Raw genomic sequence first — 14,253 nt, forward strand, 5'->3', positions numbered from 1 at the left:
CACAGGCAGAGGTGAAGGATTGTCCAAGCGCCATGTCCCTCCGGTGTTCTGGTGAATCTAGGCATGTGGGTTTCCAGTCTCTGGGTGCAGCCGCCAGACCACCCAGCAGAGGAGCAAGCTTTGGAGGCAGCAGCACCTATGGTAGCTCGGTTGCCATGAGTGGCTTTTCCTGTGGTTTGGGCGCAGGCCTGGGCAGTGTTGCTGGTGGGAGTGGTGCCCTTGGAAACGCTGCGTGTGCTGGCCTTGCTGGAAGCGAGGGAGGCCTCCTGGCTGGCAATGAGAAGGTGACCATGCAAAACCTCAACAACCGGCTAGCCTCTTACCTGGACAGTGTGAAGGCTCTGGAGGAGGCCAACGCAGACCTGGAGAAAAAAATCAAGAGTTGGTATGAAAAATATGGACCTGGCTCCTGCCGCGGGCTGGATCATGACTACAGTGTCTATCACCTTGCAATTGAGGATCTGAAAAGCAAGGTAAGAAACCCCAGCGATGGGACCATCCCAAGGATGTCCAACTAAGACATAGCTAGCCAAGGGCAGAGAACCTCTATGTGAAATGCGTCAGGACAGTTACCCTCTGACTTGGATTTACTTACTTGTAACAAATAGGTAAATTAAAGAATCATCATTTCAATACACAGTCACTTACTATACCATCATTCCTGTTGCTCCAAAGTAGGCACGTTCATTCGTGAATTTCAAGAAGGTTATGGGTTGCATTGTTGGGAAATGTATTTGTAGAGAAGAAAGTGAGATACCCTAGAAGTGATTGACTAGATGGAAATAAATGGAAACTTAGCTCTTCATTTTTAAAAATAAATTCTAAATGTTTTGGTTATTTCATGTGGACTTTTATGCAACCATTTCTTAATTATGTCACGTGTGTGTGTGTGTGTGTGTGTGTGTGTGTGTGTGTTGGTACTGGGGCTTGAACTCAGGGCCTGAGTGCTGTTCCTTAGCTTTTTTGCTCAAGACTGGTGTTTCACCACTTGAATCACAGCTCCACTTCCAGCACTTGGCTTGTAAACAGGTGCTAAGAGTTTCTCAGATTTGTTTGCTTGGGCTGGCCTCAAAAACCTCAGTCCTCCAACCTCAGCCTTCTGAGTAGCTAGGATTACAGACATGAACCACCAGCACCTAGGTATGTTAACAGTTTTATTAAGTGAAATAATAAGTAACGGGAGCAAACTTATTTGTCTTTTGATTTCCTCTAGATTATCGCTTCCACAGCTGCAAATGCGAATGTAATTCTGCAAATTGATAATGCCAGGCTGGCGGCAGATGACTTCCGACTAAAGTAAGTGAAAGAAAACAATTGTGGTCTACAGGGGGTAAAAAAGGTTCCTACCTATATGTAATTTGTTAAATAAAATATCAGCTACATCCCAAGGAAAATAAACCAAAATCTAAAGATAAAAAATAAGCAAAGAGGGGCTGGGAAGGTGGCTCAGTGGTAGAGCGCTTGCCTTGCATGCTCAAGGCCCTGGGTTCGATTCCTCAGCATCACATAAGCAAAAAGAAAAAAGCCAGAAGTGGCGCTGTGGCTCAAGTGGTAGAGCACTAGCCTTGAGCTGAAGAGCTGAGGGACAGCGCCCAGGCCCAGAGTTCAGGCCCCATGACTGGACCCAAAAAAAAAAAAAAAAAAAAAAAAAAACAAGCAAAGGATTTTTACTGCGATACTGCAATCCGTTATAATTGAGATTTGTCCATATATGTACTATCTTCTTGGAACAAAATACCAATACATCTCTATATCTCCCTAAAATAATGCCAAGCACAAAGTAGGTGCCCAGTTAACCTCTTGCTGCCTAAATAAAACTGTTAACTAAGATAAAATTACAAAATAACATCTTTTTTATTCAATAAAGATATGCTATATTGGAATCTGTGGAGTTATATGACTGCTAATTTTCATGCCCAGGATCACAGTAGGAGAGAGCTTTCTCTGTGTTTGTTTATAATATTAAGAGTACTCATTCAACTTCTGGTTTGGTTTAAATGAATGGAGAGTTCCCCTTTCTGCTAAGTTGCACTGATGTCTTCCAATGCCTCTCTCCCCCACTCGCCAGGTATGAAAATGAGCTTTCCCTTCACCAGAATGTAGAGATGGACATCAACGGGTTGCGACGCGTCCTGGACGAGCTAACCCTCTGCAAGACTGACCAGGAGCTGCAGTACGAGTCTCTGAGTGAGGAGATGACGTACCTCAAGAAGAACCATGAAGAGGTAGGAGACACTTCACTTCTAGTCAAACAGTGATTCTGTACATTTATGTGTGTGTGTGTGTACACCTGTGTGTTTTCACATGTGTGTGTATGTGTGTGCTTCTGGGACTTGAACTCAAGGCCAAGGAACTGTCCCTTAACATTTTTACTCAAGGATGATGCTCTACCACTTGAGCCACTGCCCCACTTCTGGCTTTTTTCTGGTTAACTGAAGATAAAGAGTTTGGCAGATGTTGCTGCTTAAGCTGGCTTTGAATCATGATCCTAGGATCTTGGCCTCCTCAGTAGCTAGGATTACTGGGATGAGCCATTGCACCCAGCTGATTCTGTACATTTAAAATGTTTAGGAAGAAGATATTAAAATTACAGTAGTAGCCAGGCACCAATGGCTCATGCCTGTAATCCTAGCTATTCAGGAGGCTGAGATCAGAGGATTACAGTTGAAGCCAGCCCAGGCAGGAAAGTCTGTGAGACTCTCATCTCCAGTTAACCACTAGAAAACCAGAGTGGCACTGTGGCTCAGAATGCTAGAGTACTAGCCTTGAACCAAAGAGCTAAGGGACAGCACCCAAGCCCTGAGTTCAAGCCTCATGACTGACCAAAAAAAAAAGTCACTAACCCAAAGATACTCATAAATCCATCTACTGACTTAATGGTATGACTTGGGACAGACCCTGGAATCAGGAAAAGACCCTCACGAGCCTGAGTAACTTGTTCGAATCCCATTCTGTTCAAATCCCAGCATGGGAACTTACCCCACCTCTCTGTGCCTCAGTTTCCTAATCTGTAAAATAACTTTCATAATAGTATCTACCTCATGATGTTACATGTCTTGAAAATGGATCATATCAAATGCTAAGAATGGTGTCTGGCATATAATAATCACTTCATAAACAATAACTGGTGTCACTAAGATGAAGATTCCAGAAGGGATGAGATTCTTATTTGGCTTTTCCATTGGGCATAGATCCCCATCTGTCTGACACCTACCTAGTCCATAATTAGATGCTGACATAACTCTGATCTTTGTAATCTCTTCTCAGGGAAAAGAAAGACTTTCTCTTGGGAATGCTGTGACTAATTTTCATAGAGGTGGTGGGTCTGTTTTCATGAGCAAATAATTGATTAAACTGATGATTGACATGAGTATGGATCAAATGAGCTAATTGTGTGTGTTTGTATGCATGCACACATGCTGGTACTAGGGCTTGAACTCAGAGCCTGGATGCTGTTACTGACTTTATTTGTTGCTGGAAGCTAGCATTGAGCCACATTTCCACTTCCAGCATTTTGGGGGGGGAGGGGGGATCTGGTCGTGCCACTTCCTGCCTTTTTTCTTTCTGCTTATGTGGTGCTGAGGAATCGAACCCAGGGCCTCATGCATGCAAGGCAAGCGCTCTACCACCGAGCCTTCACCTTCCCAGCCCAACCACTTCCAGCATTTTGATGGTTAACTGGACATTAGAGTCTCACAGACTTTTCTCCCCAAGCTGACTTTGAACTGTGATCCTTAGATCTCAGCCCCCTGAGTAGTTAAGATTACAGGTGAGAGCTGGTTTGTTTTTTTAAAAATCATTTCACAACATTTCTGTTTCACTAATGTGATTACACTTAGCCAAAGAAGGTGTTGCTATCAAGTGGGTGTGAAAATTCAAACGTGTAAGACACTTGCTACGGTGCAACATTGTGTTTACAGTCCACAGTATTATGTGGTGCACATAAAATTTTGCTGACGGGAGGCCCTCATGTTAACTGTTCTAACCTCAACTTTTAAAAACATTAATTGAACTATTTTTTGTTTAAATGGGGTCACAGGGAGGGAAAATCTGGAAGAGAGGAAGGAGAGAGGGGTGACACTGTCCAAAACGAAATGTACTCATTACCCGACTTAGGTCACTGTAATCCCTCTGTATGTCACCTTTTTATAATCACAATTGTTTTTAAAATGGGGGTCATGAAGTATGCACACTTGATTGCAAACCTTGGGGCCTGCGATGACTCAGACCCTGGTGGGGCCCCCGCTGGCGTTTCCCTACAGTAGATGAAATAGTCAAGATCCTCATGTGGTTAAATACCATCTGTTCCAGGAGATGAAGGCGCTGCAGTGCGCGGCGGGAGGCAACGTGAACGTGGAGATGAACGCGGCGCCCGGGGTGGACCTCACCGTGCTGCTCAACAACATGCGGGCCGAGTACGAGGCCCTGGCCGAGCAGAACCGCAGGGAGGCCGAGGCCTGGTTCCAGGAGAAGGTGAGGGGGGCGGGCCCTCGGCGCTCTCCCCGCCCCGGACCCCGTCGCCCCGGCACGGAGGGCAGGCCCGGGGTGACCCTCTGCGCCCCACCTGTCCTCCAGAGCGCCACGCTGCAGCAGCAGATCTTCGACGACGCGGGCGCCGCCAGCTCCGCCAGGGCGCAGCTGACCGAGATGAAGCGCACGATGCAGACGCTGGAGATCGAGCTGCAGTCCCTCCTGGCGACGGTAGGTGGCGGTGCGGGGCCAGCCTGGGATTGTTAGTTTGCAGGTGGGGTTTGGTGAGTATGTGTGTGGGGGCAATCTCAACCTTTTTTTTTCCTTTGTATTTATTGATTTATTCGTTCGTTCGTTCATTTTGCTCTTGAGCCACACCTGGCTTTGGGGTAGTTAACTGGAGATAAAAGACTCACAGACTATTCTTGCCCAGGCTGGCTTTGAACCACGATCCTCAGAGCTCAGTCTCCTGAGTAGCAAGGATGTACAGGCAATTTTATGATTAAATAATAAATACTTAGAGGAAGCCCTTTTCCTTCCTTTTAATAACGTCACACACAGGAGACAGGGAAGGAGATCAGAGTATTGTCTTCCTGCTTGATTCTCTGACATCACAGAGCTCAGAGGTCAACTCTTGAAAAATAACCAGTATGGCACCCAGTTCCTCTCTTGGTCTTGCATCTCAATCCACAGAGCAAGCAACAGCGGCATCCTTCATTCTACCTGAAAATTAAGTGACTGACTGACCGATGGTCATTTGGCCACTCACAGGAAAATTAGATCACATCAAAATCTCCTAATAGTGAGAAACACATCCTAAAAGCTACATTGTGAACCTGGTGCTGTAGTTCATGGCTGTCATTCCAGCTACCTGGGAGGTGGATGCAGGATAGAGAGAGAATCCAAAGCCAGACTGGGGCAAAAGTAGCAAGGAAGTCCCTATCTCAAAAACAAAAATACAAACAAAAGAGCCGTGGGTCACATGATATAGCATTTGCTGCATATGCTTGTGGCCCTGGGTTCCATACGCAATATATAAAGCCACATTGTGCTTTTCAGCAGGCAGAAGAAACGCAGACACACACCCAACCTCCTCCATCCCCAGTGTCCGGGAAAGGGGTCCCAACCCAGAGCACATATCCACAGAGCAGGGCTTGCACATAGTACATACCTGGATGAGTTCAGAGGTTGCTATGGAGACAACCCCTTTTGGTCTGTGAACTGAAAGATTCCCAAAGGCTTGATTTTTGAGAATTACAACACACACAAGGCCCAGGATTTCCTCATCTTTACAAGAGGGCCTATGAAATAAGAGGGAGAGACAATGTGTGTGAAAGAGAGTTGGGGGGGAGGGGAGACAGGAGCCAAGGGGGAGAGGCTTAAACTCAGGACCTTGTCTCGATTTTTATTTATTTATTTATTTATTTTGCTCAAGGCTGGTGTTATACCACTTGAGCCACATCTCCACTGCCAGCTTCTTTTCTTGTTCACTGGAAATAAATTTTCTCAGCTTTATATGCCCAGGCTGCCTTCAAACTATAATCCTTAGATCTCAGAATCCTGAGTAGCTAGGATTATAGGTGTGAGCCACCAGCACCCAGCTAGGAAGACACTTTTGATTTAGCCTTAAAAAAAAAATACAATGCTCTGTTACCATAAAATGTTTCCATAGAGACTGGTTTTTACCCACGGACAGTGTGTACATCTTAACCAGCCTGTCTCTCTTCTGTTACCTCCCCCCATCCCTGCTGCTACCTGGTTCTCTGAGCCCTCTCTATTTGGGCTCTGAAAACCCTCCCTATCCCCCCACCCCCACTCATTCTTCCCTGACTCTACAGCCCTATAGAGAGGAGCTGTTTGTGCTACAGGAGCCCTGAGAGTGAATTCTCCTACTATTTGTGAAAAATAGTGAAGGAAATAAATTTCCACACTCCCAGATTACAATTGTAAACATTTGCACCTAGGTACAATTATATCATGAAGTAGTTGGACTCTGTGCAGCTTGTCATATTATAATTTGAGGTCATGAAATAATACACATATCCCTGAAAAATGATCTCTAAAAGACCCAATATAATTGAATTAGAGAATAATGGTAGTGTTGAATCTCATTTTGCCTTAAGAAAATTTCCAAATTCCATTTCCCCTAACTAAAGCACAAATCAGTTGTAAGTTGGGAACTGTCTAAATATCTAAATGTTCAAACACTTGCTCCCTGTATTAGGCAAAATTCTAGTTCACCCTAGTCCTGCTTCATTGATAAGCCAGTCTTTACCATGAAAGGCTTGGAGATACGACGCTGTCTCCTCGGAGTTCCAAGAGAGTTATCTATCTTCCCCAGGAAGACATGTCATCGGAGAAATTAAAGGCTTTGGCTATTAGGCCCATCCTTTACTTGCTTATTGCTATGGGATGTCTCATCTTCCCCAATACTACCCTGGTCGCCTTCCATTCAAATGCCCCTGGAAAGCCCAGCACCCCCATCTCCCAGGCGCTCAGCAGCCCGTCTGTAGTCCTAAACTTCTCAGCCCCATTAGACCCCTGTCTGCCTGCTCGCATGAATATTTTATGACTCCCTCTTTGCAATGCTAGAATGAAATCAATACATATTGAGCAATATATGATCTGATATCAGCATAATGCCCATAACTGCAATAAGGAAGGGGAGAAGGAAATAACAGGAAAGTGTTTTGAAATAAAATGGATATATATGGAAACATTTGGGTCCAACCACCTACCAGAATAGGTCAGATGATCCCTGAAGCTTCCCTTTTTTGGGGGGATTGGGTGGGGGGAAGGGTGCTGGTACTGGGGCTTTTACTCAGAATCTCACCTTCTTGCTTGGCTTTTTTTGGGGGCGGGGGTCCATTGTGGGGCCTGAACTCTGGGCCTGGGTACTGTCCCTGAGCTCTTCAGCTCAAGGCTAGTGCTCTACCACTTGAGCCACAGCACCACTTCCGGCTTTTTCTACTTATGTGGTGCTGAGGAATTGAACCCAGGACCTCATACATGCAAGGCAAGCACTCCACTGAGCCACCTTCCCAGCCCCTTGCTTGGCTTTTATAACTGTTCAAGACTGATGCTCTACCACTTCAGTTACACCTCCATTTTCAGCTTTTTGCTGATTAATTGGAGATAAGTGTTTCGTGGACTTTCCCATCCCAGCTGGCTTTGAACCACAATCCTTAGATATTAGCCTCCTGACTATCTAGGATTACGGGCATGAGCCACCGTTGTTCAAGTTTGCATTTTCTTTTCATAAATATTTTATTTTTTGTGATCTAAGATCAGGCATTGCTGCACAGAAGAAGAAAAGGGAAAGGAAAGAGCAGAAGAAGGGTTGGACATTCTGATAATAACTAATGTCAGGAGAGGTAATAACTACCTAGACATATTTATATATGATGAGGAAACCAGAGATACATTACTGTAATTGGAGTGCAGCCTCACCTGGCAAGAAAAATTACAGGCTATGAAAGAAGAGAGGAATCATTTATACATATAAAATATAAATACATATGTAATATAATCCATATATATATTGACCTGCACTGTGTTAGGAGATAGGTCTTAAGTATTGAAAACCCACCCTATGAAAGCATTTATTTAACTCATTCAATACTAAATTCATTCAACTCAATAAGCAGTCTGGGATGAATGGCAGGAAAGGATAGAAACAAGACAAGAACACAACACAGATAAGAACAGAAGAAAACAAGAACACAATGGGCCTTGTAATGGCGGGCATGGGGAGTAAGTAATGCAGTGAAACTGAACTATAACAGACAACCCCAAAATAAATAGTGCCATTTCAAAATATGAGTTTTCCAATATTGATTTCTTGGTGTGCTACCTCTCCCTGCCTCCCCACAAAAAATGTTTCCACATGTATGTTGGTCCTGATAGGAGTTATATAGAGAGATAGATATAGATATAGATAGATATATACACCAAAAACTATGAGTGTCTAGTGGGACAGTGAAAAATCCTGTGGGCAAAGGATCATATTTGTCCCATGTCTCTGTCACTCAGCATGCCTGGCCCCTCCCAGACAATGCCAGCCTTCACCTTGTAATGTGATGAGTCGCAGACATTTCCAGATCTCACAGGGATCAGTCCTGCACGTTGTGGAAAAGCACTATGCTCACCTAGTCCTCAGAGTGATTTTATCCCTTGCTATGGATCTTTGCCATCCTCAGAAACAATCCCTGGAGTGCTCCTTAGTGGAGACAGAGGGCAACTACTGCACACAGCTGGCCCAGATCCAGGCTCAGATCGGGGCCCTGGAGGAGCAGCTGCACCAGGTCAGGACCGAGACAGAGGGCCAGAAGCTGGAGCATGAGCAACTGCTCGATATCAAGGCCCACCTGGAGAAGGAGATTGAGACCTACTGCCGCCTGATAGATGGAGACGGAAAGTAAGTGAGACCACATGGACGTCCCGAGCCTCAGCTCTACCCTGCATCTAATCTTTCCAGACTGCCAACACTTTTTGTTTTCCCACTACACTAAAGCATGTCTGCCTCTTGCCTATGCAGTCACCTCATCTTCATTTTGTACATCACAGAGTCTTAGATGATGCCAATCCTTATGGTTCAAGTTCCTGGTTATTGCTCACATCAATCATTGCAGATTTCAACCATCTTCTGAAGCCCTGTCTGCAAGCATTCTCCTGCTTCCAGGTCCTTCCTTATATTACTTCTGCTCTGAAATATCTATATCCATCTATACATATCCATTTATATATATCCACCTTTTTATACATAGATAGAGAGAGAGAGATGGATCCTGGAAGGTAAAAAAATACTTTGTTGTTTTATGTAGGTATATATGTACCTTAAGATAATATATGTACCTTTAGTTACATCCATAAATTACTATATATTAAACTCGAATTTCAAAATCAAATGGAATGGGGGTTCTTTTAATATCCCGTCTCTCTGTCTCTTTTTGTCTCTGTGTCCATCTGTCTCTGTGTCTGTCTGTCTGTCTGTCACTCTCTCTCTCCTCTCCCCCCCCCTCTTTGCAGTATTGAAAGTCTTTACCCAGGACCTGTGATCACTAGCACTCTGATACCTGAGTCACAATCAGCCTTTATTGGTGTCCACTTATTTTCCAGAGAGGGTCTCATGCTTTTGCTCAGGCTAGCCTATGGTCCATTATTTTCTCTTTAGATAACATTTTATTACTTCAAGCTCCTGCATTTGAAAACCTTAGTCTTTTCTACCATAGTAAACTAATGTTCTCTTGCGCTCATAATAATAATAAACATAAATACAAAAAAACCTTTTTTATTTCTTACAGTTCGTGCTCCAAATCGAAAGGCTTTGGTTCAGATAGCTCAGGGAATCCACCTAAAGGTAATCAAATCCCATTCTATTTCTATTGTAGCAAATGCTTTTACATTAATGGCCTTGCTATGATATAGCCACACCCCATAACTGATTCTAACTAAAGTGTTCTGACTAAATTTTTAATTTTATCCAGCAGTGCCATACTGTTATTATTAATGTATCCTGGCTCCCCAGACAATGATAGGTGTAATATATTACAGCCAGCAGCAGAATTCTTTGTCGCATAATCTTTTAAGCTGAATATATGGATTCTATGTATTTTATTTCTAGATTCGCCCAAAACCACACTGGTAAAGACCGTGGTGGAAGAAATAGATCAACGTGGTAAAGTTCTGTCATCAAGGATCCAATCTATTGAGGAAAAGACATCTAAAATGACAAATGGCAAGACAGAAAAGAAAACAACCTTCTAGCTGTCCATTTAGGGGAAGGAATAACTCGGGAAAGATTCGGCACAACTGCATTCCTCTAAGAACAAATAAAAACATTTTCTACTCTTCAAGAAAAGATTCTTAGCTCAAATACCTGCTTTCTCAGATGTTATATATTGTTTTCAAATAAAAAGTTGATATGCACCCATTTCCATTCACTGATGGCTTACAAATATTTGTTATGGTATTGTTTCTTAGGAAGACACTCATGGAATCTGGTAACTGAATTTCAATCTAAAGGAGTTTTTTGTTTTATTTTTTTTGTTTTTGTTTTTGTCTTGGTGCTGGTACTGAGGCTTGAACTTGGGGTGTGGGCACTCTCCTGAGCTTTTTTGCTGATGGCTAGCACTCTAGTACTCGAGCCACAGCTCCACTTTGGGCTTTTTGGTGGATAAGTGGAGATGAGAGTGTCACAGATTTTCCTTCCCTGGCTAGCTTCAAACCTTGAATTTCAGATCTCAGCCTCCTGAGTTTCTAGGCTTACAGGCATGAGCCACCACCACGCAGCTTTCAGTCCAGTTTTAAATACTAGTGCACGGCATTTAAACATTAAACACTAGGCATTGTCTTTACATTCCACCACATATATAAACAGACAAATAATCTAGGAAAGTTCAGAAATTCTCCTGCAACTGAGAAACCCGAACACTAGATGGCACATGTTTAATGTTTTACCAAAGCCTATCTTGAACCCTGCTGGGAATCTAGATATTTCCAGGGAACTGTTTCTTACTTAAAGGAAAATCTCTGGAAAGATCCACAGAAATGAGCCTCATGTTAATGAGTTTCTTGTTTTCCTAGAGAAGAATTTTGATGCTTTTTCTATGAAGGCTCAGAGAGCAAACATTTAGGCTTTTCAGGCCTCAATGTCTATTTCAACTGCTCAGATTAGTGATTATAACAGAAAACGGTCATAAACAACAGCCAAATGAGCACAACAGTGTTCCAACAAAACTTTATTTAGGGACACTAAAATTTGAATTTAAACCAATTTCATGTTATCGTAAAGTATCATTCTTTTTAAATTTTTTCAACGATCAAAAAGAAAAATTTTCGGGCTGAAAGGTGTTTTAGTGACAAAGTGCTTACCTTGCATGCATGAGGCCCTGGGTTCGATTCCTCAGCATCACATAAGCAGAAAAAGCCGGAAGTGGCACTGCGGCTCAAGTGGTAGAGTGCTAGCCTTGAGCTGAAGAGCTGAGGGACAGCACCTAGGCCCAGAGTTCAGGCCCCACAACCAACAAACGAAAAAAGAAAAAAAAAAATCTGAAAACACATGGCCAACCAAATTCAAGCCACCAGCATCTGTTCATAAGGCCAAAACTTCACAAGATTGAGAAGCATTATGGTTATTTTAACCTTCCACTTTAGGAAAGTAGAAGAGAAAATGAAAGCAGCTCTTTTATTTCTCAAATACACAGCCTGATTCTAATGAAAAGCTCCAGGGAGAGAGCAGGAATTCTACCCAACAACTACATAGTCAGATAGGGGCTCAAAGAAATAGTAACAGTAATATTAACTCAAATATTAGCAAAAAGTCAAAATGCACCCCATAAAGCAAGCATTAGAAATTCCTGGGGAAATGACTCCCAAATCTACAATGCATAGGACCAGCTACTTAATTAGCTGAGTGTAATTGGGATTTAGTGGAAAATGAAAGTACGGGGCCCCCTTTTCAAAAACAAAAAGAAATATGCTATTAAAGGCACAAAAATACTATGCTTTTTCCCCTCTTCTCCAGTCACATTCTCAATTTGTCCTGCATTTTGGCTGTTTTTGTTTTTGGAGTTTTGAAGTTGGTTTGGTTTTGCTTTTTATTTTAGGTTTAATGGTTTGTTTGGGGGGTTTTGTTGTTATGTCATTCTCAGTAAGGGAAAAAAATAAAATTTTAAGTTGTTACATGCTTTCTACCACACATTTTTATATGTTGCTCAATGCCAGTTTTAAATTCAAACATAAGAACATTTAACCTAGATATCCAATACCAGAATTACACAATCCATATTTTGTAGTTCACACAAGCATGGGTATTTTATTCTTACCAAATAAGAGAACACAGCATACAACAAACTCAGTTACTTTTATTTCACTTCACATGTGCATATCCTACCAGCCCTCCCTACCTTCGGCTTACTGATGAGTAAGAAATGGCTCAAAGGACAAGAACTATGAGGTTACTCTACCTTTCTATAGGAAAGCAATAATAGTAATAGTATTAGCATAAGTACATGACTAATACAAGAAAGTCCGCATGTGATAGGGTACCTTGGTCATTCATGTTTATTGAAACACCAATACCTTCCTTCTATATTTGAAGTAAGCTCTAGTTTGCATGGGAAGCCTGGCTTGTTGGGATTGTCAGAACAGAAGCCTGGCTTAGTGATAGTCACAATACACCAATTTTGTACTTGGGGTGACCCTCTGCCTCACAGGGCTGCCAGAATGCAGTGCACATGGGCTTTGTCTATATTCTGTATCTCAGAGGTAATGTGGAACCAACTACAGACAAACAAACATCTCGCATATTCCTCTGTTCCCTTACACACTCCAGGATCCCAATAAAAGTCTCTTATAAGACCAATGTCCAAAGATACAATCAACAAAAATATTTATGGTGGCAACAGGGAAGAGCAAACCAAGTATGGGGTTCTTCCAAACATACGACCTTTTTCCTCCTTCTCCATGACCCTGTCCTGACCAACTGGCGCCCCCACTCAGATTCTCCTCATTGGGGGCTACACTTCTGGAAGAAAGCCATGATCTGGTCATGTTTGAGACTTTGTAGTGCCAAAGTGACTTCATTTCCTTCTGACTGGACCACAGAGACAATCTCAGATGTTCCATGATGTCAGGTCTGATCATTGTCATTCACACACATACACACACACACACACACACACACACACACACACACACACACACACACACACACACACACACACACACACTTGCCAAATAAAGAGATGAGGAACCATGAAGGGCAGAGGACAATGTGAGCACACCACAAAGGGAGATCAAATGTGCACTTGAGCCTATCTCTGCAGTAGACACATGATCTTTGGGTTTAAATAGAAGAACTAGGAGAGGTCGTCATAATTAAATAGTCCAAGGCAAAATATAGCCTGGTTGATGGTTATCTCTGATATGGTTCTGGGAAGGGTTCTGGCTAAGTTATCACTGACATCACTCAAGGGGAGTACACTGGTTCCCAGGAGATGATTACTACTGTGCCACACTGCAGCTTTATCATGGCAGGTAATTGTCCTCATTGGAGGGATGGTCTGTCCTACCAGGCTCCACCTTTCCTTTTCCTGGGTGTAGTTTCAGCTTCTCATCCTGAAGATGTTATCTACTGGTCAGTCCTGTTCTTCCCTGGAACCCAAGATGATTTTCAGGGGAGAGAACTCAAGAGCAAAGGAAGACGGATATAAAAGAGAGGCTGAGAGGGCAAGCTTTCCTCCTGATTTTAGTTAATTCAATGTTTTTGAAACAACTTTGAGAGGTCCATGGTGCCAAGAAAGGTCATCCTGGGTACAATGGATCAATGACCAACCTGAAAACCATTCCAAATGAACTTATTGGGTTGGGGTTTCTCAATCTGAGGAGGTTTAAACTCAAATTGTAAGTCCACAGGACAGTAAGGTCATGAAAATGTCATTACAAAATGCCAATGGTAATGGTAGGATTGAATTTTTTTTTGTAATTAACATACATCTGGAATGCAAGGGTTCATGTACACAGAGTACTTGAAATAAATTCACTTCCTCCACTCACCATATCAAATTTTAAAAATCACTATTCTTAATTTTAAGGAAAAAAGATAATAGGGGGGAAGGACAGCAAGGAAAAATGGGGGAAAGGCATAGGAAAAGAGAATAGTAAGTTAACAAGACAAGGGCTGAATCAAGAAGAGAATCCCATGCCAAGCCCCAAACTGTAAGGAATAACAAAACGTAGGGTGTAGGGGGAACAAATGGGAGAGAAAAGGGGAACAACCAG

General features: G+C 42.8%; 1 protein-coding gene across 1 annotated transcript; it reads left to right on the top strand.

Moving 5' to 3' along the window:
• The first annotated feature begins 32 nt into the window (after positions 1 to 32).
• Krt28 (keratin 28) lies at positions 33 to 10,236 on the top strand. Its single transcript, XM_070028070.1, has 8 exons — positions 33 to 473; positions 1,214 to 1,296; positions 2,069 to 2,225; positions 4,312 to 4,473; positions 4,576 to 4,701; positions 8,670 to 8,887; positions 9,774 to 9,829; positions 10,094 to 10,236. The coding sequence occupies exons 1-8, from the start codon at positions 33 to 35 to the stop codon at positions 10,234 to 10,236; spliced, it is 1,386 nt and encodes a 461-aa protein (XP_069884171.1).
• Positions 10,237 to 14,253: the final 4,017 nt, after the last annotated feature.

Source organism: Dipodomys merriami, unplaced genomic scaffold (assembly GCF_024711535.1).
Source record: "Dipodomys merriami isolate MVZ:Mamm:240054 unplaced genomic scaffold, mDipMer1.0.p SCAF_19, whole genome shotgun sequence".
NCBI classification, from domain to species: Eukaryota; Metazoa; Chordata; class Mammalia; order Rodentia; family Heteromyidae; genus Dipodomys; species Dipodomys merriami.